The following is a 26352-nucleotide window of genomic DNA, read 5'->3' as shown; positions in this document are numbered from 1 at the left end:
GGAAGCAAGAAATGCAACTGCTTCGCCACTTGCGAGGATCTTTGCATCCTCACTCTCCACTGGAGTCGTACCTGAGGACTGGAGAGAGGCAAATGTAATTCATCTCTTCAAGAAAGGAAATAGGGAAATCCCCGGCAATTACAGACCAGTAAGTTTCACGTCTGTCGTCTGCACGGTGTTAGAAAGGATTCTGAGGGATAGGATTTATGACCATCTGGAAGAGCATGGCTTGATCAAATGCAGTCAACACAGCTTTGTGAGGGGCAGGTCATGCCTCACAAACCTTATCGAGTTCTTTGAGGATGTGACTAGGAAAGTTGATGAGGGTCGAGCTGTGGATGTGGTGTATGTGGACTTCAGTAAGGCATTTTATAAGGTTCCCCATGGTAGGCTCATTCAGAAGGTCAGGAGGAATGGGATACAGGGGAAGTTAGCTGTCTGGATACAGAATTGGCTGGCCAACAGAAGACAGCGAGTGGTAGTAGAAGGAAAATATTCTGCCTGGAAGTCAGTGGTGAGTGGTGTTCCACAGGGCTCTGTCCTTGGGCCTCTACTGTTTGTAATTTTTATTAATGACTTGGATGAGGGGGTTGAAGGATGGGTCAGCAAGTTTGCAGATTACACAAAGGTTGGAGGTGTCGTTGACAGTATAGAGGGCTGTTGTAGGCTGCAGCGGGACATTGACAGGATGCAGAGATGGGCTGAGAGGTGGCAAATGGAGTTCAACCTGGATAAATGCGAGGTGATGCATTTTGGAAGGTCGAATTTGAAAGCTGAGTACAGGATTAAGGATAGGATTCTTGGCAGTGTGGAGGAACAGAGGGATCTTGGTGTGCAGATGCATAGATCCCTTAAAATGGCCACCCAAGTGGACAGGGTTGTTAAGAAAGCATATGGTGTTTTGGCTTTCATTAACAGGAGGATTGAGTTTAAGAGTCGTGAGATCTTGTTGCAGCTCTATAAAACTTTGGTTAGACCGCACTTGGAATACTGCGTCCAGTTCTGGGCGCCCTATTATAGGAAAGATGTGGATGCTTTGGAGAGGGTTCAGAGGAGGTTTACCAGGATGCTGCCTGGACTGGAGGGCTTATCTTATGAAGAGAGGTTGACTGAGCTTGGACTTTTTTCATTGGAGAAAAGGAGGAGGAGAGGGGACCTACTTGAGGTATACAAGATAATGAGAGGCATAGATAGAGTTGATAGCCAGAGACTATTTCCCAGGGCAGAAATGGCTAACACGAGGGGTCATAGTTTTAAGCTGGTTGGAGGAAAGTATAGAGGGGATGTCAGAGGCGGGTTCTTTACACAGAGAGTTTTGAGAGCATGGAATGCGTTGCCAGCAGCAGTTGTGGAAGCAAGGTCACTGGGGACATTTAAGAGACTGCTGGACATGCATATGGTCACAGAAATTTGAGGGTGCATACATGAAGATCAATGGTCGGCACAACATCATGGGCTGAAGGGCCTGTTCTGTGCTGTACTGTTCTATGTTCTATGTTCTATGTTCTATGTTCTAACTGAGGCCCTTGTAAACAGAGATAATGGGAACTGCAGATGCTGGAGAATCCAAGATAACAAAGTGTGATCTGCAGCTCTCTATCCTGCCACTGGTCAAAGAAAAATGGTTATTGACCATCCCTATTATCAGGCCAGACATCCTGGTTCTTAAATGTTGCATAATGGAGCCAGACCTGATTGAGAGGTGGCTGCAACCATTTGCATTGTATTTACAAGGGCCTCAGATAACAAAGTGTGGAGCTGGATGAACACAGCAGGCCAAGCAGCTTCTCAGGAGCACAAAAACTGACGTTTTGGGCCTAGACCCTTCATCAGAGGGTGAAGATTACTGAGACATGAAACCGCATTATTGATGTTGTGAACTAACAAACATTCCTCACTAATCTTGCCACTGCCGGCAGCGAGAATCTGGTCATGACACTCAGATCTAAGGTTTGTAGCTTGGGTTGTGGTTGGTTGGCTCGCCGAATCAGCGAACCAGCTCAGCAAGCCAACCAACCACAACACTCAGATCTTAACTGGAAATTGCAGCAACTTGGTTCTGATATCAAGATGCGTTTCTCATGCCAATCTTACCCCATAGCCCATGTCTCTCAGAGCCTTGGTAAGGTACCACCCACAGAGAACTATTATGGAAATGCAGACCCCCTCGAATACCAGCTGAAAAGGAATGGGCAATAGTCCATCAGGTGGTCATCCCATCTGAGTATCATAATGAAATTTCATGAAATTCCCACAGAAGTTCCATTAGGGATATCCTTTAAGCCTAGGCTAAAATGAGAAGGTGTTTTAATTGGTCCAGGATGTGTGAAGATGTGGAAAAATTTTGCCAGATGTGCGACACCTCTCAGGTCATGGGGAAATACCAAACCTGAACTAAACCTGAACCTTTCAAACCCAATACCAGTTTTCCAAGGATCATCTAACATGGTCTGAATTAATTTCTTTGGACATCCAGTTAAAACCCAGGAATGGGACTCAGCATGTTTAAACAACTGTGAATATGTTGACAGGATTCTCTGAGGCAGTACCTTTGGTGAAAATCATGGCAAAGATATGACACTGGAAACATTTGTTTTATTAAATGTGAATTAAAGCAAAATTTATAAAGCAAAGTTCAGAGTCTGCGCTTCCAGTGCACATGTCAAGTTTCAGAGAAGAAGTTACCAAAATATAAGAGATACAAAAGGTATTTGAAAAGTCATAGAGTCACAGAGTTTTTCAGTGTGGAAAGGGGCCCTTCAGCCCATTGTGATAGTTCTGGTCATCAAATATCAATCAATTCTGAAGACATTTTCCAGCACATTTTCTACCCTTGAATGCTGTGGTGTTTCAAGTGCTCAGCTAAATAATTCTTAAGTTTGAGGGCTCCCACCTCTACCAACTTTTTCGACAGTGAATTTCAGATAGCCATAACCTTCTGGGTATTCTCAAACCCTGACTAAAACTCTTGCTCCATGCTTTAAAGCTGTGCCCCCAGTTGTTGATCCCTCCACTGACAGGCAAAGTGTCTCCCTATCTACGCCGCTCATAACTGTGTACACCCCAGCCTACCCCACAACCTTCTCTGCTCCAAGGGAAACAGCCAGTGTATTAAGTCTTGCCTCATCATTGAGCCATTGCATCTGGATAACATCTAAAAACGGAAAGAACTGCAGATGCTGTATATCAGAAACAAAAGCAGAGATTGCTGGGAAAGCTCAGCAGGTCTGGCAGCATCTGTGGAGAGAAATCAGAGTTAACGTTTCAGGTCCAGTGATCCTTCTTCACATATACCTCCTCTGCACCCCCTCCAATGCAATTACATCCTTCCTGTAGTCTGGTCACTGGAACTGGACGCAGTACTCCAGCTGTGGCCCAACCACTGTCTCATACAGCTCGTAATGTCCCTGTTTTTGTATCCAGTGCCTTGAATAATAAAGGAAAGTATCCCATCTGCCATGTTAACCACCTTATCCACCTGTCCTTGAGCTTTCTGAAATCTGCGGGCACTTATTCCAAGCTCTCTTTGACTCTCTGTACCATGTATGCAACATGTACTCCCTTGTCTTATTCCTCCTTCCGAAATGTATCACCTCATCTTTCCACACGATTAATCCCTAAAATTGACATCACTAGATTCCAAGAAGACGTGTTACTGCTGTCAAGTCCTCGTGAGAATTCCCTGGGGTGCTCACGGAGCAGCTTTGTTATGTTTTGGGATTTATGACAGCAGTAAAGCATTCATTTTCACTTCAAGTTGATCAAATGAAAAAAAAAATCACCAGGGCTTTAGCTGCGAACAATCAAGAGCTGAGTTCCAAAGCATATTTAAATTTTTTTTCCCCAACAGCAGAACTGAAATCCCGAGCACAGTGTTCACTGTTGTTAAGGTCAAAACTTCTGACGTCAGGGATATTAGCTCCAAACATTCTCAAACTTGGATCTGTAGTTTCTGTGAAGTTGTTGGAATGCCAATACGACAGGGTCATCTTCATTATCGCACAGGTCTTCCAGAGAAGTGCTGCCAAATCAGAACATAACACTTTGTGAGTAAAAGACTTTTCATAGAATAGAAACATAACTGGGCCAGTATTTATTGCCTGTCCCTGAGAAGATGGTGGTGAGCTGCCGATTTGAACCACTGCAGCCCACAGGGAAGGAATTCCAGAGACAGATTAATTCTTGACCAGTCAGGAAATCAAGGGTTGCAGGATTAGGGCAGGTATGTGGACGTGAGGAACGTTAGATCTTCCATGACCCTATTAAATGGTGGAGCAGGCTCGAGGGGCTCAAACAGTCTACTTCAGTTCCTATTTGTTATGGTAGAAAGCTAGGCTAATGGTAACGACTGACGATTGTTGCAAAAACCCATCTGGTTCACTAACGTCCTTTAGGGAAGGAAACTACCATCCTTACCTGGTCTGGGCTACATGTGACTCCAGACCCACAGCATTGCCCTCTGGGTAATTACAGGTGAGCAATAAATGCTGGCCGAGTCAGCGATACCCACATCCTTTCAACAATTGAAGAAATGTAGTTCCAAGTACGGATGGTGAGTGATTTGGAGGGGATCTTGCAGCAGTGGCACCCCCATGTATCTGCTGCACCTGTCATTTAGGTGAGAGATGTCCAACCTGATCCCATACACCAAAGCATAACATCACACAGGCCACAAGGATTAGATTCCCCACAGTGTGGAAACAGGCCCTTCGGCCCAACAAATCCACACCGCCCTTGAAGCATCCCACCCAGACCCATCACCCCATAACCCACACACCCCTGAACGCTATGGGCAATTTAGCACAGCTGATCCACCTAGCCTGCACATCTTTGGACTGTGGAAGGAAACCGGAGGAAACTCACACAGACACAGGGAGAATGTGCAAACTCCAAACAGACAGTCACCCTACACTGGAATCGAACTCCAGGTCCCTGGTGCTGTGAGGCTGCAGTGCGAACCACTGAGCCACCGTGCTGCCCCTATAGGCATCGCTGGCCAGGCCGGTACTTGTTTGTCACTCCCAACTACCCAGATGTCACATGTAGTCCAGACCAGGTAAGGACACCGTATTTTCTTCCCTAAAGCACATTAGTGAACCAGATGGGATTTTACAACAATTGAGTCTGTTTAAGTGAGCTGGCTTTTTGTTCCAGATTTTGTTCCAGTTACAGTTTTGAAAATTTCACATAATTGTGAAAATTGTGCACATACTCATTAACGTGTAATATCCATCAATTTGAAATCAGTTTAGTAACATTTTATGAAATTTAGTTTCTTTTCCTCCTCTTGCCTGTGTGGCCATATCTTTAAAATAGTTTAATTCATAGATTCTGTCTAACTCTTCATTTTCACAGAAGGTTTAAGAAAAATCTGACTGGTCAGAAGTATCACACTCACAGAGTTAGTGAGATATCGGGGGTTGTTGAGAAATGGATCAAACAATGTGTTGTGAGCTCATTGTTACATTTTGATTATTAGAAAAGAGAATGCCTTTGCTGGAAATGACATCGTGTAGTCACGAGTCAAAGTTATATCAGAAGCCACAAGGAGACAATGTAGTGACAAGGAGAGGTTGAGAAGGTTGGGCTTGGTTTCCTTGGAACAGAGAGGCTGAGGGTCTCATGGTGGAGGAAAACAGAACTGTGACAAGTAGAAATAGAGTAGACAAGAGGACCCTGTTTCTTTTGGTAGAGAGTTCAAGATCCAGGGGTCAGAGTTTCAAGCGAAATGGCAGAAGCACCAATGGGGCGTGTGAGAAAAAGCGTTTTTATGCAGAGGGTTGTGGGTGTCTGGAATTCACTCCCTGAGTTGGTGGTCGAGGCAGAAAACCTAAACTCTTTTAACAAGTACTTGGATCTGTACCTTCAGCTGCTGGGCTATTGGCCATGTGGGTATCTTTGGGTCAGTGTCGGCAAAATGGGCTGAATAGCCTCCTACTGTGCCGTCTCATTTCCATGGTTCTGTGGCATACTGCAGCATTTGTGATTACATCCGATGGCACCAAGATGGCACCGGGGTGAGGAGGAGTGGACTCCTTTTTCAGCCCAGGGATGGGCCAACCATTTCCACGCCCACCCATCCTGATTGTCTATCTGCACTGCTTTGGGAGGTGCCAGGTGCCACTGCAGTCCAACCTTGGCTTGGAAAAATGAATAAATGGAGGCTGGGCAGTGCCAGTCAGAGATCACTATATTAGGGAATGGTGCACATTCGACCCATACAAAATGCTCTGCATATATGGCTTGTGGGCTATGAGACCTGATTTCACTTGGCAGAGGTCTTGGGTCTGGAAGGATCCTTGGTGAGTTGTTGCATTTCACTTTGTGGATGGTACGCACCGCTGTGAAAAGTACACCTTGGTGGAGGGAGTGAATGCTGAAGGTGATGGATGGGGTGCCAATCAGGTGAGCTGCTTTGTCCTGGATGGTGGATCCTGGCAATTGAGGAACATAAGAGCTAGGAGCAGGAATAGGATGCTCAGACCCTTCAGCCTGCTCTGCCATTTTACACAACCAAGGCTGATCTCATCTCAACCTCAACCTATTTCGAATTAAAAATCTGCCTATCTCCTCCTTAAATTAGTTCAGCATCCGAGCTTCCACCACAATCTAGTGTCATAAATTCCATGGATTTACAGCCCTTTGAGAAAAGCAATTTCTTCTTATCTGTTTCAATTCTGCTGTCCCTTTTTCCTACAGCATGGGTGGCACGGTGACACGCACTGCAGCCTCACAGCGCCAGGGACCCAGGTTCGATTCCAGCCTCAGGCGACTGTCTGTGCGGAGTTTGCACATTCTCCCTGTGTCTGTGTGGGTTTCCTCCGGGTGCTCCGGTTTCCTCCCACAGTCCAAAGATGTGCAGGCTAGGTGGATCGGCCATGCTGAATTGCCCGTAGTGTTCAGGGAGGTGTAGGAGAATGGGTGTGGGTGGGATGCTCTGACGGTCGGTGTGTACTTGTTGGGCCAAAGGGCCTGTTTCCACACTGTAGGGATTCTATTCTATGTCTAAAAATGACCTCTTGTGCTAGATTGCCCCTGAGGAAACACCTGTTCAACATCTACTATATCAATCATCTTTTGCGTCTTATCTACCTCAGTCAGATCTCCTCTCATCCTTCTAAACTCTAATATTGGCCTAAACTGCTCAACCTCTCTTCATACTGCAAACCTTTAACCTCTGGAATGAATCGAGTGAGGGTTCTCTGAACTGCATTCAATTCAACCACATACTCCCTCAAGTAGAGGGCTTGGTGGCGTGGTGCAATGAAAACAATCTGTCTCTCAACGTTGGCAAAAACTTAAAGAACTGATCATCGACTTCAGTAAAAAAAGGAGAACGTATCCCCATCTGCATTAACGGAACTGAGGCTGAGAGAGTGTAGAGCATCAAGTTCCTCGGAACTACGATAACTGACGACCTTGTCCTGGATCTCCCACCTAAATATGACATCCAGGAAGGTACAACAAAGCCTCCTCTTCCTCAGGCGGCTCAGGAAATTTGGCATGTCCATAAGGCCCCTCACCAATTTCTACAGATACACCACTGAGAGCAAACTGTCCGGGTGCATAATGGCCTGGTACGGCAACTGCTCTGCCCAGGGCTGTAAGAAACTACAGAAGGTGGTGAGCACAGCCCAGACCATCGCAGAAGCCAACCTTCCATCCATGCACTCTATTTACACAGCTCGCTGCCTTGGCCAATGTCATCAAAGACCCATCACACCCCAGTAATGATCTCCTACAGCCTCTTCCCTCAGGGAGAAGTTACAGAAGCCTGAACACATGTACACGAGCAGGTTTAGGAACAACCTCTATCAGACCATTATCAGACTGCTGAATGGACTCCAGCCGCAAATAATGTAACCTGCAATGTAACCTGTATGCCTCTAATGTTTTTTTTGATCTGTACATTCCTTGTTGACCATGAACTGTCTGCACTGCTTGTAAAAACAAAGCCTTTCACTGTATTTTGGTATACTTGAAAATAAATCAATCAATCAATAAAATCAATCAATCAAAAGTAGAGGGTGAAAGCTATATACAGTATTACAGGTGTGATCTCACCAGTGCCCTGTACAGTTGCAAGACTTCCCCATTTTCGTCCTCCATTCCTTTAGTGATAGAAGCTACACTGCTAGCTCGCAGTTGGTGGACAGGTTTTGGGGAATCAGGAACTAAGTCACTCATAGCATGTCTACAGTGTAGAAACAGGCCATTCGGCCCAACAAATGTTCCAAAGAACATCCCGCCCAGACCTTCCCCCTGTAATTTCCAATAGTTAACACACCTTGGTTTTCATATTTATTTTCGATTCACTTGTGAGATGTGGGCATCGCTGGCTGGCCAGCATTTCTTGCCCATCCCTAATTGCCCTTGAGAAGGTGGTAGTGAGCTGCCTTTTTGAACAGCTGCAGTCCACCTGCTGTGGGTTGACCCACAATGCCCCTCGGAACGGAATTCCAGCATTTTGACCCAGCAACGATGAAGGAACGGTGATATCACCATAGAATCCCTACAGTATGCAAACAGGCCCTTCAGCCCAACATGTCCACACCAACCCTCGGAGAATCCCACCCAGACCCATCCTCCTGTAACCCAACTAATCTACACATCCCTGAACACTAAAGGCAATTGAGCATGGCCAATCCACCTATCCTGCACATCTTTGGATTGTGGGAGGAAACCGGAGCACCCGGAGGAAACCCACGCAGACACGGGGAGAATGTGTAAACTCCACACAGACAGTCGCATGAGGGTGCAATCGAACCTGGGTCCCTGGGGCTGTGCGGCTGCAGTGCGAAATACCAAGCCACTGTGATGTATTTCCAAGTCAGGATGATGAGTGGCTTGAAGGGGAGCTTGGACGTTGTGGTGTTCCTTCTAGATCAAAGATCACTTGTCCTTCTAGATCAAAGTGGTCATGGGTTTGGAAGGTGCTGTCTGAGGATCCTTGTTGAATTTCTGCAGTGCATCTTGTAGATAGTACATGCTGCTTCTACTGAATGTCAGTGGTGGAGGGAGTGAATGCCTGTGGGTGTAATGCCAGTCAAGTGGGATGCTTGAGTGTTGTTGGGGCTGCACTCATCCAGGCAAGTGGGGAGCATTCGATCACACTCCTGACTTGTGCCTTGTAGATGGTGGACAGGCTTTGAGGAGTCAGGAGGTGAGTTACTTGCTGCAGTATTCCCAGCTTCTGACCTGCTCTTGTAGCCACTCTGTTTATGTTGTGAGTCCAGTTGATTTCTGGTCAATGGCAACCCCCAGGATGTTAACAGTGGGGGGATTCAGTGATAGTAATACCATTCAATGTCAGAGGATGGTGGTTAGATTGTCACTTATTGCTGATGGTCACAGCCTGGCATTCGTGTGGCTTGACTGTCACTTGCTGCTTATCAGCTGAAGATGGTTGGACTGAGGACACTACCCTGAGGAACTCCTGAGGAGATGTCCTGCAGCTGAGATGATTAACCTCCCACAACCATGACCATCTTCCTATGTGTCAAGTATGACTCCATCCACCAGTGTGTTTGACCCTGATAGCCAATGATTCCAGTTTTGCCAGGGATCCTCAATGCCACACTTCGTCAAATACAGCCTTGACATCAAGGGCCATCACCCTCATCTCGCCTCTGCAATTCTGCTTTTTTGCCCATGTTTGAACCGAGGCTGTAATGAGATCAGGAGCTGAGTGGCCCTGGTGGAACTCAAACTGGGCATCACTGAGCAGGTTATTGCTGAGTAGGTGCTGCTTGATAGCACTGTTACTGACACCTTCCATCACTTTACTGATGATTGAGAGGAGGCTGATGCGGCGGTAATTGGTCAGGTTGGATTTGTCCTGCTTTTGGTGTACAGGACATATTTGGGGAATTTTCCACGTTGTCGGGTAGTTACCAATGTTGCAACCGTACTGGAACAGCTTGGCTAAGGGAGTGGCAAGTGCTGGAGCACAAGTCTTCAGTACTATTGCCGAAATGTTGTCAGGGCCCGTAGCCTTTGCAGTATCCAGTGTCGCCAACCATTTCTTGATATCACATGGAGTGAATCAAACTGGCTAAAGACTGGATCAGTGATAATGTGAACTGCAGATGCTGGAGAATCCAAGATAATAAAGTGTGGAGCTGGATGAACACAGCAGGCCAAGCAGCATCAGAGGAGCACAAAAGCTGACGTTTCGGGCTAGACCCTTCATCAGAGAGGGGGACAGGGAGAGGGAACTGGAATAAATAGGGAGAGAGGGGGAGGCAGACCGAAGATGGAGAGAAAAGAAGATAGGTGGAGAGGAGAGTATAGGTGGGGAGGTAGGGAGGGGATAGGTCAGTCCAGGGAAGACGGACAGGTCAAGGAGGCGGGATGAGGTGGTAGATAGGAAATGGAGGTGCGGCATCTCCACCTCATCCCACCTCCTTGACCTGTCCGTCTTCCCTGGACTGACCTATCCGCTCCCTACCTCCCCACCTATACTCTCTCCACCTATCTTCTTTACTCTCCATCTTCGGTCCACCTCCCCCTCTCTCCCTTTTTATTCCAGTTCCCTCTCCCCACCCCCCTGTCTGATGAAGGGTCCAGGCCCGAAACGTCAGCTTTTGTGCTCCTGAGATGCTGCTCGGCCTGCTGTGTTCATCCAGCTCCACACTTTGTTATCTTTGCTAAAGACTGGTATCTGTAGTGTTGGGGATCACTGGAGGAGGCCAAGATCAATCATCCACTTGGCACTTTTGGCTGAAGATTGCTGTGAAAGCTTCAGCCTTAGCTTTTGCACTGATGTGCTGGGCTCTTCCATCATTGAGGATGGGGATATTTGTGGAGCCTCCTCCTCCAGTGAGTTGTTTAATTGTCCACCACCATTCACGTTGGGGTGTGGCAGGACTGTAGAGCTTAGACCTGGTCCATTGGTTGTGGGATAGCTTACCTCTGTCTATCACTTGCTCCTTTTGCTGTTTGGCTTCACCAGGCTGACATCTCATCTTCAGGTATGCTCGGTGCTCCTGGCCTGCCCTCCTGCACTCTCCATTGAACCAGGGATGATCCCCTGATGTAATGATAATGGTTGAGTGGGGGATATGCTGGGCCATGAGGTTACACATTGTGCTGGAGTACAATTCTGCTGCTGTTGATGGCCCACAGCATCTCATGGATGCCCAGTCTCGAGTTGCTAGTTCTGTGCAAAGACTGTCCCATTTAGCATGGTCTTAGTGTCACACAACACAATGGAGGTTGTTCTCAATGTGAAGGTGGGACTTCATCTCCACAAGGGCTGTGTGATGGGCAGTCTTACCGATACTGTCATGGACAGATGCAGCTGCAGCTGGCACATTGGTAAGGATGAGGTCAGGTATGTTTTTCCCCTCTTGTTGGTTCCCTCACCAGCTGCTGCAGACCCAGTCTGGCAGCTATGCCCCTTAGGACCCGACCAGCTCGATCAGTAGTACTGCTGCCGAGCCACTCTTGGTGGTGGACATTGTAATCCCCCACCCAGAGTTCATTTAGTGCCTTTGCCATCCTCAGTGCTTCCTCTAAGGGCTGCTCAACACGGAGGAGTACTGATTCATCAGCTGAGGGAGGATGGTACATGGTAATGAGAAAGAGGTTTCCTTCTCCATGTTTAACCTGAAGCCATGAGGCCGATTAGCCTAACCTCGGTTGTTGGTAATATTCTAGAATCCATCATTAAGGATGAGATTTCTAAATTCTTGGAAGTGCAGGGTCAGATTAGAACACGTCAGCATGGATTTCATAAGGGGAGGTTGTGCCTGACAATTCTTTGAAGAGGTAACAAGTAGGTTAGACCAAGGAAACCCAGTGGATGTTATCTATCTAGACTTCCAAAAGGCCTTTGATAAGGTGCCTCACAGGAGGCTGCTGAGCAAGGTGAGGGCCCATGGTGTTCGAGGTGAGCTATTGGCTTGGATTGAGGATTGGCTGTCTGACAGAAGGCAGAGAGTTGGGTAAAAGGTTCTTTTTCGGAATGGCAATCGGTGACGAGTGGTGTCCCGCAGGGTTCAGTGTTGGGGCCGCAACTGTTCACCTTATACATTAATACTTGAATGAAGGGACTGGGGGCATTCTGGTGAAGTTTGCCGATGATACGAAGATAGGTGGACAGACAGGTAGTAGTGAGGAGGTGGGGAGGCTGCAGAAAGATTTAGACAGTTTAGGAGAGTGGTCCAGGAAATGGCTGATGAAATTCAATGTGAGTAAATGTGAGGTTTTGCACTTTGGGAAAAAGAATACAGGCATGGACTATTTTCTAAATGGTGAGAAAATTCATAAAGCTGAAGTACAAAGGGATCTGGGAGTGTTGGTCCAGGATTCTCTAAAGGTTAACTTGCAGATAGAGTCTGTAATTAAGAAAGTGAATGTAATGTTGTCATTTATCTCAAGAGGGTTGGAATATAAAAGCAGCGATGTGCTTCTGAGGCTTTATAAAGCTCTAGTTAGGCTCCATTTAGAATACTGTGTCCGATTTTGGGCCCCACACCTCAGGAAGGACATACTGGCGCTGGAGCGTGTCCAGCGGCGATTCACACGAATGATCCCTAAAATGGTTGGTTTAACGCACAATGAACGGCTGAGGATCCTGGGACTGTATGGGCTGTGGAGTCAGCATGGCTTTGTGAGGGGCAGGTCATGCCTTACAAATCTTGTTGAGTTCTTTGAGGAAGTCACGAGACAGGTTGACGAGGGTTGAGCAGTGGATGTGATGTACATGGACTTCAGCAAGGCACTTGATAAGGTTCCCCACGGCAGGCTCATTCATAAAGTCAGGAGGTATGGGATACAGGGTGATTTGGCTTTCTGGATTCAGAATTGGTTGGCTGACAGGAGGCAGCGAGTGGTTGTAGATGGTAAATATTCTGCCTGGAGGTCAGTGCTGAGTGGTGTCCCACAGGGCTCTGTTCTTGGACCTCTGCTCTTTGTAGTTTTTATAAATGATTTGGATGAGGAGGTTGAGGGGTGGGTTAGTATGTTTGCTGATGACACAAAGGTTGGAGGTGCCGTTGATAGTATCGAGGGCTATTGCAAGCTTCAGCGAGACGTTGGCAGAATGCAGAGCTGGGCTGAGAAATGGCAGATGGAGTTCAACCTGAATAAATGCGAAGTGATGCATTTTGCAAGGTCGAACTTAAATGCTGAATATAGGATTAAAGGCAGGATTCTCGGCAATGTGGAGGAACAGCGGGATCTTGGTGTTCAAGTGCATATCTCCCTCAGAGTTGCCACCCAAGTGGATAAGGTTGTTAAGAAAGCATATGGTGTTTTGGCTTTCATTAACAGGGGGATCGAGTTTAAGGGCTGCGAGGTTATGCTGCAGCTACAAAACCCTGGTGAGACCACACTTGGAATATTGTGTCCAGTTCTGGTCGCCCTATTATAGGAAAGATGTGGAGGCTTTGGAGAGGTTGCAAAGGAGGTTTACCAGGATGCTGCCTGGACTGGACAGCTTGTCTTACGAGGAGAGGTTGACTGAGCTTGGACTTTTCTCTTTGGAGAGAAGGAGGAAGAGAGGTGACCTAATCAAGGTGTACAAGGTAATGAGAGGCATGGATAGAGTCGATAGCCAGAGACTTTTCCTCAGGGAAAGTTTTCAGGGACTTTTCCTCATTGACTGCCACGAGGGGTCATAGTTTTAAGGTGTTAGGAGGAAGGTATAGAGGAGATGTCAGAGGGAGGTTCTTCACCCAGAGAGTTGTGAGCGCATGGAATAGTTTACCAGTGGTAGTCGTGGAAGCGGAGTCATTAGTGACATTTAAGCGACTGCTGGACATGCACATGGACAGCAGTGAATTGAGGGGAATGTAGGTTAGGTTATTTTATTTTTGGATTAGGATTATTCCACGGCCCAACATCGTGGGCCGAAGGGCCTGTACTGTGCTGGTGCTGTACTTTTCTATGTTCTATGTCTTCATTAGAGTTTAGAAGGTTGAGGGGAGATCTAATAGAAACTTACAAGATAATGCATGGCGTGGAAAGGGTGGAGGCTGGGAAGTTGTTTCTGTTAGGCGGGGAGACTAGGACCTGTGGGCACAGCCTTAGAATTAGGGGGGGTAAATTTAAAACTGAAATGAGGAGACATTTCTTCAGCCAGAGAGTGGTGGGCCTGTGGAATTCATTGCCACAAAGCGCAGTGGAGGCCAGGACGTTAAATGTCTTCAAGGCAGAGATCGATCAATTCTTGATCCCACAAGGAATTAAAGGCTACGGGGAGAGTGCAGGGAAGTGGAGTTGAAATACCGATCAGCCATGATTAAATGGCCGAGTGGACTCGAAGGACCGAATGGCCTTACTTCCACTCCTATGTCTTATGGTTTTATGGGGTCTGGAGCCAATGTTGAGGACTCCCAGAGCAACACCCTCCCGAATGTATCCCACTGTGCTGCCCCCGCTGTTGGGTCAATCCTGTCGATGAGACAGGACATATCCAGTGATGGAAATGGTGGGGTCTGGGACATTTTCTGCAAGGTATAATTCTATGAGTATGACTATGTTAGGCTGTTGCTTGACTACTCTGTGAGACAGCATCTCCCAGATGTTAGTGAGGAGGACTTTACGTGTGCGAAAGTGTTGTTTCTGCCATTGTCTTTTCCGTGCCTAGGTCAATGCCTGGTGATCCATCTGGTTTCATTCTTTTGAGACTTCGTAGTAATTGGTACAACCCAGTGAAGGTAATAAAATGTGAGGCTGGATGAACACAGCAGGCCCAGCAGCATCTCAGGAGCACAAAAGCTGACGTTTTGGGCCAAGACCCTTCATCAGAGATGGGGATGGGGTGAGGGTTCTGGAATAAATAGGGAGAGAGGGGGAGACAGACCGAAGATGGAGAGAAAAGAAGATAGGTGGAGAGAGTGTAGGTGGGGAGGTAGGGAGGGGATAGGTCAGTCCAGGGAAGACGGACAGGTCAAGGAGGCGGGATGAGGTGGTAGGTAGGAAATGGAGGTGCGGCTTGGGGTGGGAGGAAGGGATGGGTGAGAGGAAGAACAGGTTAGGGAGACAGAGACAGGCTGGGCTGGTTTTGGGATGCAGTGGGTGGGGGGGAAGAGCTGGGCTGGTTTTGGGATGCAGTGGGGGGAGGGGATGAGCTGGGCTGGTTTTGGGATGCAGTGGGGGAAGGGGAGATTTTGAAGCTGGTGAAGTCCACATTGATACCATTGTGCTGCAGGGTAATACAAGCAGAATATGATTTGCTGTTCCTGCAACCTACAGGTGGCATCATTGTGACACTGCAGGAGGCCCATGATGGACATGTCGTCTGAGGGATGGAGGGGGAGTTAAAATGGTTCACGACTGGGAGGTGCACTTGTTGGTTGCAAACCGAGCAGAGGTGTTCTGCAAAGCGGTCCCCAAGCCTCCACTTGGTTTCCCCAATGTAGAGGCAGCCACACCGGGTACAGTGGATGCAGTATACCACATTGGCAGATGTGCAGGTGAACCTCTGCTTAATATGGAAAGTCATCTTGGGGCCTGAGATGGGGGTGAGGGAGGAGGTGTGGGGGCAAGTGTAGCACTTCCTGTGGTTGCAGGGGAAGGTGCCGGGTGTGGTGGGGTTGGAGGGGAGTGTGGAGCGAACAAGGGAGTCACGGAGAGAGTGGTCTCTTCGGAAGGCAAACAAGGGTGGGGATGGAAAAATGTCTTGGGTGGTAGGGTCGGATTGTAGATGGCGGAAGTGTCGGAAAATGATGCGTTGTATCTCTGATCACCCAGGGGGTAGTGTATGTCTGGAATGCACTGCCTGGGAGGGTACTTGAGGCAGGAAAACTTGCAGTCTTTAAGGAGCATCAGGATGAACATTTGAAATGTCATAGCATTCAAGGCTTTGGGTCTGCTATGGAAACAAGGGTTTTGTGTCGATTAGATGGGCCGATGGGCCTCTTCTGTCCTGCATGATTATATAAACCATGATCTGACTGTTTAACTGGACTGGCTCAGGAAATAGATAACCACCTCTGTCGCTGTGCTTTACACATCCGCTCCTTCCTACATTCCTCTTAATTCTGTCTATTATCCATTGAATATAATGGGAATAAAATAAGACAAAGTTAAATTAAATATGAGTTAAATAATGCAAGGAATCTGTCTAAGTGGAAAAGTTTTGAAAAAATGAAAATGTTTCACCTGATTGTAGCAATTACCAACGTGAAATCTTTGATCAGATTGAAGGCATCTCCTCTATTTAACCTAATGAATTAAAAATGGAATAAAAATATTAAGTTACTGCCTTTAAAAATGATGACAACTTATATTTGTACAGTGTGTTCCAAACAGCAGCAGTTATCATCAAATAGAATTTGATGGATTGGACACAAAGACACATTCAGATGTATTAGGTCTTAAGGTCAGAAAGTCAGTGAAAGAGGGAGGTTTTCAGGAGTGCCTTAAAGAAGGGATGCAAGACAGAAAGAGGAGCAGGTGGGTGGCTGAAGAATGTAAATCTAGGGCTTAGACCTTTATCAACTGAAGGTAATCATCAGCGGTGGTGCAGAAATTAAAACTAGTAGCGTACAGGGTATGGGAATTAAGTGAATACAGAAAGCTTCTGTAGGCGGACTGCAGATTTAGATAGAGAGAAACAAGACCTTGCAGCAATTGGAAAATAAGGGTGTGGATCTTAAAATCCAGGTATTGCAGGATTGTGACCAAGTGCATATCGGCAAGTATAGAAGCAATGGCTGTTGGTTGGCTCAACTCGCTGGCCGCTTTGCGCTGTGGAGTGATGCCAACAGTAGGTTCAATTCCCACACCTGCCCAGGTCACCATGAAGATCACAACTTCTCAACTTTGCCCCTCGCCTGAGGTGTGCGGCCCTCAGGCTAAACTTTTCATATAACTTCTTCACACAGAGATCGGTGCGTATATGGAATGGGCTGCCAGAGGAGGTGGTTGTGGAAGGTATAATAGCAACATTTTAAAAATACTTGGATAGGTTGGTACACGGATGGGCAGGATTTAGAGGGATATGGACCAAAGGCAGGCAATTGGAACTGGCTGAATGGGCACCGTGGTCAACTTGGACAAGCTTGGGTCGAAGGGCCTGATTCCATGCTGTGTAACTCTATGACTCTCGAACTCACCACTGGTCATCTCTCTAATGGGTGAACGGCCTCGTAAGGACATAGGAAGAGGAACAGAAAACAGCGATCGTTGATGATGGTAATACTGGAGCACTGTTCTGAGAAAGAGAAAACATTTGCAAGGTTCATGGGCTTGTTTCTCCTTCAGGGTTACATTCATGATAGGGGAAGGAGACTAGTGAGGGTTAAGAGAAGGGCAGAAGAGTTTTGGTCAAATTCAATTTTATGGAAGATGGAGGGCGAACCAGGAAACTATTAGATGAACTGGGCAATGAGTAAGAAAGGCATGGAGGAAAGGTTTTAGACAACAGAGGCAGACATAGACATGTACAGTTTGCACTGATTAAGGTATCCAACGTCAGAATTTTCTGTCTACTTCCTCATGGGATGTGGGTGGCACTAGTTAGGCCAGCATTTATTGTCCATCACTAATTGCCCAGAGGGCAGTTAAGGGAAAACCACATTGCTGAAGGTCTGGAATCGTATTTAGGCCAGACCACAGTCCTTATTAGACTCTTATTCATTTCAAATTCCGTCCATCTACTGTGGTAAGATTTGAACCGAGGTCTCCAGAACATTTGCTGAGTTTTTGGATTAATATTCTCGCACTAATACCACGGGGCATTGCCTTCCCCTATATGGGGGATGAAGGCACGGTAATATGTTGATTTGAGATCTATATGTCACATTGTAATTTTGAAGGAGTAAGAACTCCCTACCAAAACATTCACACATAACTTTAATGTAGTTCCTAGTTCTGTATAACACATAAGTCGACAATCATTGCTCACCCATTGTCGAGGTGTAAAGCGTCCAAACAGCCATGCTTGTAGAAGTCAAGGGCATAGGCGTTCAGGGGCATTCTCCTGCCTTGCCTGTCAAAGCACTTCAGTTGCAGAACAGGGATATTGCTTGCATGAATTCCAAGAGTGCGTAAAATAATCTGGAGATGGCAGAAAGTGCATCCACAATGATATTACGCAAAGTGTGATTCCTTCGTTGGCCACTACATAGTGGAGACTTGCATTATATAGGCAGACACTGTCGGCTGTCTCTGCAGAGATATCTGCTAACCAATGTTCTCTGTATTCTGTGTGTGCATGTGCTTGAGTGTGTGTGCATGTGCGCACAGCTACACACTAGGAAAAACAAACCCATACGCACTCTAAGATCTCCCCAGCCATGCTGCCCAGGCCATCAGTCTGTACTCGGTATTCAAGCAGCGGTTTCCATAGAATCAGAGACCCGAACATGTGAAGCAGGGGAAGGTTAGCTCAAGGGCAAGGGAAGGAGACCAGGCCACAACTCAGAAGTTCTAGGGAGTTAACATCAGAGTAAGAAGGGATCTTGATCAGATGGGCCAATGGGCCAAGGAGTGGCAGATGGAGTTTAATTTAGATAAATGTGAGTTGCTGCATTTGGAAAGGCAAATCAAGGCTGGACTCCTACACTCCTGGGGAGTGTGGCTGAACAAAGAGGCCTTGGAGAGCAGGTTCATATTCTTTGAATGTGGAGTCGCAGGTAGACAGGGTAGTGAGGAAGGCATTTGGTACACTTGCCTTTATTGGTCAGTACATTGAGCATAGAAGTTGGGAGGTCATGTTGCAGCTGTACAGGACATTAGTTCAGCCACTTTCGGAATACTGTGTGCAATTCTGGTCTCCCTGTTATAGGAAGGATGTTCTGAAACTTGAAAGGGTTCAGAAAGGATTTAAAAGGATATTGCCAGAGTTGGAGGGTTTGAGCTATAGGGAGAGGCTGAATAGACTGGAGCTATTTTTCCTGGAGCCTCGGATGCTCGGAGGCAAGGTCTTTTCCCCAGGGTGGGGGAGTCCAAAACTAGAGGGGAATAGGTTTAAGGCGAATGGGGAAGGATTTAAAAGGGGCTTAAAGGGCAACATTTTTACACACAGGGGAATGCATGTATGGAACAAGCTGCCAGAGGAAGTGGTGGAGGTTGGTATGATTACAGCATGTAAAAGACACCCAGGTTGACAGGGCTGTTAAGAAGGCATACAGTGTTTTAGCTTTTATTAATAGAGGGATCGAGTTACGGAACCAAGAGGTTATGCTGCAGCTGTACGAAACTCTGGTGCGGCCGCACTTGGAGTATGTGTACAGTTCTGGTCACCGCATTATAAGAAGGATGTGGAAGCTTTGGAAAGGGTGCAGAGAAGATTTCCTAGGATGTTTCCTGGTATGGAGGGAAGGTCTTACGAGGAAAGGCTGAGGGACTTGAGGCTGTTTTCATTAGAGAGAAGAAGGCTGAGAGGTGACTTAGTTGAAACATATAAAATAATCAGAGGGTTAGATAGGGTGGATAGGGAGAGCCTTTTTTCCTAGGATGGTGACGGTGCGCACAAGGGGGCATAGCTTTAAATTGAGAGGTGAAAGATATAGGACAGATGTCAGAGGTAGTTTCTTTACTCAGAGAGTAGTAAGGGAATGGAACGCTTTGCCTGCAACGGTAGTAGATTCGCCAACTTTAGGTACATTTAAGTCGTCATTGGACAAGCATATGGACGTACATGGAATAGCATAGGTTAGATGGGCTTCAGATCGGTATGACAGGTCAGCACAAGATCGAGGGCCGAGGGGTCTGTACTGTGCTGTAATGTTCTATGTTCTATGGAAGGGGAATATAAATAGGAAGGGTTTGGAGGGATATGGGCCAAATGTTGACAAATGGGACTAGATTTATGTAGGATATCTGGTTGACATAGATGAGTTGGACTGAAAGGTCTGTTTCTGTGCTGCACAGCTCAATGACTCTCTTACAGTAGGCAAAAGAGCTAAATCCTGGAAGTAGAGGAAAGAGATAGCCCTTAACTTAAAGGCAGCATTTGGAAGAGTGTGGCATCAAGGAGCCCTAACAAAACTGGAATCAATGGGTATCAGGGACAAACTATCTGTTGGTTAGAGTCACGCCTAATACATTGAAAGATGGTTGTGGTCATTGGATATCAGTTACATTAGCCTCAGGACATCTCTTCCAGAGTTTCTTTTATTGATTAATTTGTGAGATTTGGGTGTAACTGGCTGGACCACATTTATTGTCCATCCTTAGCTGTCCCGAGAAGATTGTCATGAGCCCCTTCTCAAATTGCTGTTGTCTACCTGCCGTGGGTTAACCCAAAATGTCATTAGGGAGTGAACTACAGGATTTTGACCGGCGACAATAAATGGTTGGCAATATATTTCCAAATCAGGATGGTAAGTGGCCTGGAGGGGAGCTTTGAGATGGTGGTGTTCCCCTATGTCTGCTGCCCCTGTCCTTCTGGAAGGAAGTTGTCGTGGATTTGGAAGGTGCTGTCTGAGGATCTTGGATGAATTTGCACAGTGTATCATGTAGATAGTACACATTACCACAGGGTAGTGCCCTAGGCTCAATGATATTCAGGTGTTTCATCTCTTTCTCTTTATTGCAAGGTCAGACGTGGGAATGTTTGCTGATGATTGCACAATGTTCAGCCATTTGTAACTCCTCAGACACTGGAGCGGTCAATGCCCCAATGCAGTAACATCTGGACAGTATCCAGCCTTGGGCTGAGAAGTGTCGAGTAACATTTGTGCCACTCAAAAGCCAATGGCCATCTCCAATGAGAGACAACCTGACCACCGCCCTCGACATTCAATGGTGTTACCATCACTGAATTCTCCACTATCAACACCATGGGGAGGTACCATTACCCAGAAACTCACATGGACTTGCCATGTAAACACAGCGGCTGCAGGACCAAGTCAGAGGTTAGGAATACTGCAGTGAGTAATTCACATCCCAGCTCCCCAGACCTGTCCACCATGTAGAGGGCATAAGTCAGGAGTGTGATGAAATACTCCCCACTTGCCCAGATGGGTGCAGCCCCAACAACATTCTAAGAAGATTGATGCTATCCAGGACAAAGCAGCCCACCATATTAGCAATCATATCCACTCCCTCCTCCACTGACGCTCAGGAGCAGCAGTGTGTATCATCTAGAAGAAGGAAAAGTACGCCATTCATCCCCTCTAGCTTGATCAAGTTCCCAAGTACTCAGATGAGCTGTTTCATGTTTAAGACCACGGTAACATCTATTCCATTTCTGAGTGTAATGAATTCTCCTCTGACAGTCATCGCTCCTGGGTTTTCCTTCAGAGTTACATTATCTCATAGGGTCTAGTAGCACAAAGGTAGGTGTTTGGGACAGTGTCTCTATTCCAGGTTTTTCCAAAGAGTTCTGCAATTATTCCTTTGGTGTTTCTCACTTCTTAGTTTCTACCCCTGGTAATGTTGCTCTTATGTCAATAGAATAACTTACTGGATCAATATCATTCTTTACGAATAGGTCAAGGTCACTGTGTCCAGATAAGCAGGCGAATGGTGACACTGCTGAACATTTTACAGCTTTGCCCAACTTCCTAGTGATGGCACTAGCTTCACGTAACTTGGGACCCATAAACGCTGGACAAAAAAATAAAACATGAACGTTGTTATCAGAAACTCACCAGCAGTTAGAAACAAATACACAACTAAACCGGATTACTCCATGAGCCAGGAGGTAGCCTCAAGGAAGACCTCAAAAGGGGTTCTCTGCATAAAAACATAGAAAATAGGAAAACAGGTGTCGGCTCTTTGAGCCTGGATCAACCTTCAATATGGCCGAGGCTGATTGTCCAAATCAATACCCTGTTCCTACATTCGCCTCGTAGCCTTTGATCCCTATGGCCCTAAGAGAGAAAAACAAGGAGCTAAAGGACAATTCCTTCATAATCATCATTAGGAAAATGGTACAGCCTATTATCAAGGATGTAATTGTAGAGCAATTAGAAAGACGTAATGAGATCAAGCAGAGTCAGCGTGGTTCAATGAGATAAAAGTCAAGATAGCTGGCGCTAGTCAGTGGATAAAGCACTGATCTTCGTACAAGTTCAGGTTCTTACCACTGCAGAAGCAAGTGGCTGGATGCACGACAGAGGTGTTGTACAATGGGTCACTGAAGCTGGAAATTTTAAGTTCAAGACTGATATCTACATGGGGATGACATGGTAGCTTATTGGTTAGCACTGCTGCCTCACAGCACCCAGGATCTGGGCTCAAGGAAGACCTCAAAAGGGGGCGACTGTCTGTGTGGAGTTTGCATATTCTCCCTGAGTCTGTGTAGGTTTCCTCTGGATGCTCCGGTTTCCTCCCACAGTCCAAAGATGTGCAGGTTAGGGTGGATCGCCCATGCTAGGGGTCCAGGGATATGCAGACTAGGTAGGTTAGCCATGGGAAATGGAGGATTACAAGGGTGGCGTGGCCGGTCTGGGTGGGATGCTCTTTGAAGTGTCGGTGTGGACTTGGAGGGGATTCTATGATCTTTGTATAAGGATACTAATTAGTCTAACAGGCAACTGCCTCTGAACTCCACAAACTAAACCAGCTCTGGTGTTAATACACAGAAATTCTTACATGTGCCTGAGAGAGGAAGCTTGTATTCATCTTCCAAGCTGGCCTGATTGGAGGTGGAGAGTAGGAATTTCCCAAACAGTGCTTGTGCTGTCTTGTTGTATTCTTGAACCGAGGCTGCAAACTTGTCAGGAAGATCATCAAGAAATACCTAAAAAGACAAGAAACAGAAACAAAAGTTGCTGCAAAAGCTCAGCACATCTGGCAGCACCTGTGAAGAAGGATCAGAGTTAACATTTTAGGTCCAGTGACCCTTGCTCGGAACTAAAAAGATAAATTTGATCAGATACCAATTGTGATTAGAATCAAAGAAAGACATTCTTTTCTCCACATTTGCAGACCTGCAGAAATTTTAAAGGTGGGAGGTGTACAAATGAGCCAATTCAGGATCTTCACAATTTAGGTTAATGGCAATTTTGTCACTCGCTGTGACTGCTTGAAGTATTCTCTGTCATTGAATGTTAGAAAGAATATCTTGATAGGAAATGAAAATATCCCTTAAGCATATCTCTTCATTTTTTTTCTTGAGGTGTTAAACCTGCATAATAAGTACAACACGGTGGCTCAGTGGTTAGCACTGCAGCATCACAGTGACAGGGACCCAGGTTCGATTCCAGCCTCGGGCAACTGTCTGTGTGGAGTTTGCACATTCTCCCTGTGTCTGCGTGGGTTTCCTCCGGGTGCTCTGGTTTCCTCCCATAGTCCAAAGATGTGCAGGTTAGGTGGACGGCCGTGCTAAATTGCCCTTAGTGTTCAGAGGTGTGTGGGTTATAGGGGGATGGGTCTGGGTGGGACGCTTCAAGGGGCGGTGTGGACTTGTTGGGCCGAAGGGCCTGTTTCCACACTGTAGGGAATCTAAAAAAAATCTAAAAAAAAATTTCGCAATCTGGATTTTAAAACAGAGACAAATGGATGTGGGCAAGTTCTGCAAGTTTTATTTCCAGACAGCAGAAATGCAATTTGGAACAGTGGCCAAAAAAAAATTACTACTACAGGATAGTATATGACTGTATTAGTGTGTCTGGGAGAGCCTGTAGTATTAATAGACAAAATGTCTACGTTGTTGGGTTTATGATGGGCAGAGCCAGTGCTTTAAGTTTACTTTTGGCTTCAGAAAACAATATTCAACTTTTTTTGCTGATGATGACTCAGAATTAATTTCAGAAGAGAATAGCTTTTCTCTTGGCAGGAGAGCCATATTTTTCAGTTCATTTCAATAAAATCAGTCTCCTCAGAAAAAATGATGTCTAGTCTATGGAGCTTCCAGGACAGAAGAACTAAGATGTAAATATTCAAGCTGTCAGGATAGAACAATTTTAAGCATCAACATTATGAAAGCTTCATGCTGTCAGACTCAAAGGAATTGTTAAAAAGTGTCTCAGCATCATGGGAAGCATTGATAGAGTCATAGAGATACACAGCACAGCAACAGACCCTTCAGTCCAACTTGTTCATGCCAACCAGGTATGTTAAATTAATCTAGTCCCATTTGGCTCATACCCCTCTAAACCCTTCCTACTCATATGCCCATCCAATGCCTTTTAACTTTTGAAATTGTTCTCACCTCCACCATTTGCTGTGGCAGCTTAGTCTATGCATACACCACCCTCTGCCCCTTTGGTCCCTTTTGAATCGTTCCCCTCTCAGCTTAAACCTATGCCTTCTAATGTTGGACTCTTCCATCCTGGGGAAAAGCCTCAATTAAGCGAAGGTTGAAAACACAGAGAGGAGATTTATTTCTTCAGGATTGAGACTGTGCAAATGATATTGCTGGAAAGGGAGAAATGTGGGTCAGAAGTAACTGTGTTAAACTTAAATAAGGATAACGACAGTGGAATGACAGCACAGCTAGCTGGAGAGGACTAAGAAAGGATATTAGAAGTACAGACTATTGAGGAACAATGGCATACATTTAAGCAAATTGTTCACGTGTCACAGTAAAGTAGTATCCCACTGAAAGAGAACAGTACTAGCATGGAATGAAGTAATTATGGTTGCTGAGGGATGTTAAAGAAAGTATCAAATTGAAATTACGCACAATGTGGTCAAAATTGCTAGTAAACCGGCGACTGGAAAAGTTATAAAAAAAACCAACAAACATGACCAAAATAAAACAGTAAAAAGGCAAAACAAAAAACTTTGTAAGTAAATAAACAAGTAAACCAGACTTATGCAAGCAGCAGGAGTCCTCAAAATAAAAAGTAAGAGAGAAACCAAAGTGAACGTAAGTCCCTTAGGGAAATATAAATGGGGAACACAAAATTGCTACAGTGTGCAAACAGGCCCTTCAGCCCAACAAGTCCACGCTCACCCTTGGAGCATCCCATCCAGACTCATCCAACCTACACATCTATGAACACTGTGGGCAATTTAGCATGGCCAAACCTGCACATCTTTAGACTGTGGGCAGAAACCAGAGCATCTGCAGGAAACCCACGCTGACGCAGGGAAAACGTGTAAACTCCACACCGACAGCCGAGGCTGGAACTGAAGCCGGGTCCCTAGCACCATGAGGCAGCTGTACTAGCAAGGTGGATAAACGGAATCAGTAGGAGGAGTAGATTTGAATTTCCAAAAGGCAGTCGATGAGGTGTCAGAAAAAAAGGCTTTTGATAGTGTGTCTGATATATTGGCATATTTAATTAGAAAAGTCACATAACATAAAATAGAGACTCAGGCCAACTGGGGAATTTATAGAATAGCAAACTTGAACAAGTGGAGAGCTACGTGCAAATATTAAGGCAGAGGGTAAAACAAGGGAGGAGAAATCAACTCTTTGTTTTCAATAAAACAAAGCCTTTTATTTTGAAGACCCATCACCAAAATTAACTAATTGAAACAACAAAGCAGTAACAATTAATAAGGACTGCTAATCAGGGGCAGAATGTTTAATTGTTCTGTTCAGAGATGTGTCTTCACACTTTGGAACAGATGTGCCTTGAACCAAGGTCCCTTGGCTCAGAAGTAGGGACACTAACATTACACCACACAGATCCTTCAAACCGCAAAGTTCTTTTCCCTCCTAACGAGATGGGTTTTTATGAAGTCTACATTGCTAGGGTAGTGATATTCCCATTACATTGCCACTTGCCCTCAGATCCCAACTCTTACATGGTGCTCCTAAAGAGCCAATTTCTTAATCCCATCGCCAATTCACTAATGGTATTTTTTCCATCTATTAAACACTGTCAGTAAATCACCCGCACTTTCCAATTTAATCCAAAATCCATTAATGGTAAGGCACACCATTGAAGATGAGGCAGAGGTAGGTCGGTAGGGGGTGGAATAAATCAGATGCCGACTACTTTTTTTAATTCATCACAGGATATAAGCAATGTGGGCTAAACCTGTGTATATTGCCCTCTCCCAGGGGACAGTTAAGAATCAATCGCATTGCTGTGTCAGAGATAATAGGAACTGCAGATGCTGGAGAATCCGAGAGAACAAGGTATGGAGCTGGATGAACACAGCAGGCCAAGCAGCATCAGAGGAGCAGGAAGGCTGATGTTTCAGACCTAGATCCTTCTGTGGGTCTGGAGTCACATATAGACCATGGTGAGATTTGAACCCGTGTCTCTAAATGTTATCTGAATCTCTGGACTAATAATCTAGTCATCATGTCATTAGCCCATCATCCCCACCGGAGCCAGCTCATTTAATATTTTTTGGTTCAGATTTCACTTTTCTTTAACTTCAAATTTCATCATTTCCCAGGTGAATGTCAAATCCACGTTCTACAGAACATTTTGTTGGGTAGTCTGGAGTACTAGCTTAGTGATGTTACCACTGCCTCAGTTCTGGAAGCCCAGCTGTCTGTGTCACTTTTTTTTTGCTTTTCAATGTACACAAGCTGAA

At 45.9% G+C, this 26352-nt stretch overlaps 1 protein-coding gene across 1 annotated transcript in view; it reads right to left on the bottom strand.

Moving 5' to 3' along the window:
• Nucleotides 1-2639: 2639 nt before the first annotated feature.
• The window catches only part of LOC125449328 (probable ATP-dependent RNA helicase DDX60), a 143554-nt gene continuing 119841 nt past the window's right edge, over nt 2640-26352 (bottom strand). Inside the window, exons 33-37 of the mRNA XM_048525033.2 lie at nt 22501-22648; nt 21368-21510; nt 17861-18012; nt 16114-16176; nt 2640-4021 (exon numbers count right to left, since the gene is read on the bottom strand). Of these exons, the coding sequence (XP_048380990.1) occupies nt 3916-4021; nt 16114-16176; nt 17861-18012; nt 21368-21510; nt 22501-22648 (612 nt within the window). The 3' untranslated portion in view covers nt 2640-3915. The remainder of the gene's footprint in view (nt 4022-16113; nt 16177-17860; nt 18013-21367; nt 21511-22500; nt 22649-26352) is intronic.

The sequence above is a fragment of the Stegostoma tigrinum genome, chromosome 3 (assembly GCF_030684315.1).
Source record: "Stegostoma tigrinum isolate sSteTig4 chromosome 3, sSteTig4.hap1, whole genome shotgun sequence".
Taxonomy (NCBI): domain Eukaryota; kingdom Metazoa; phylum Chordata; class Chondrichthyes; order Orectolobiformes; family Stegostomatidae; genus Stegostoma; species Stegostoma tigrinum.
Note: the sequence above shows the minus strand (reverse complement) of the source record. Positions and strands in the feature narration are given on the sequence as shown.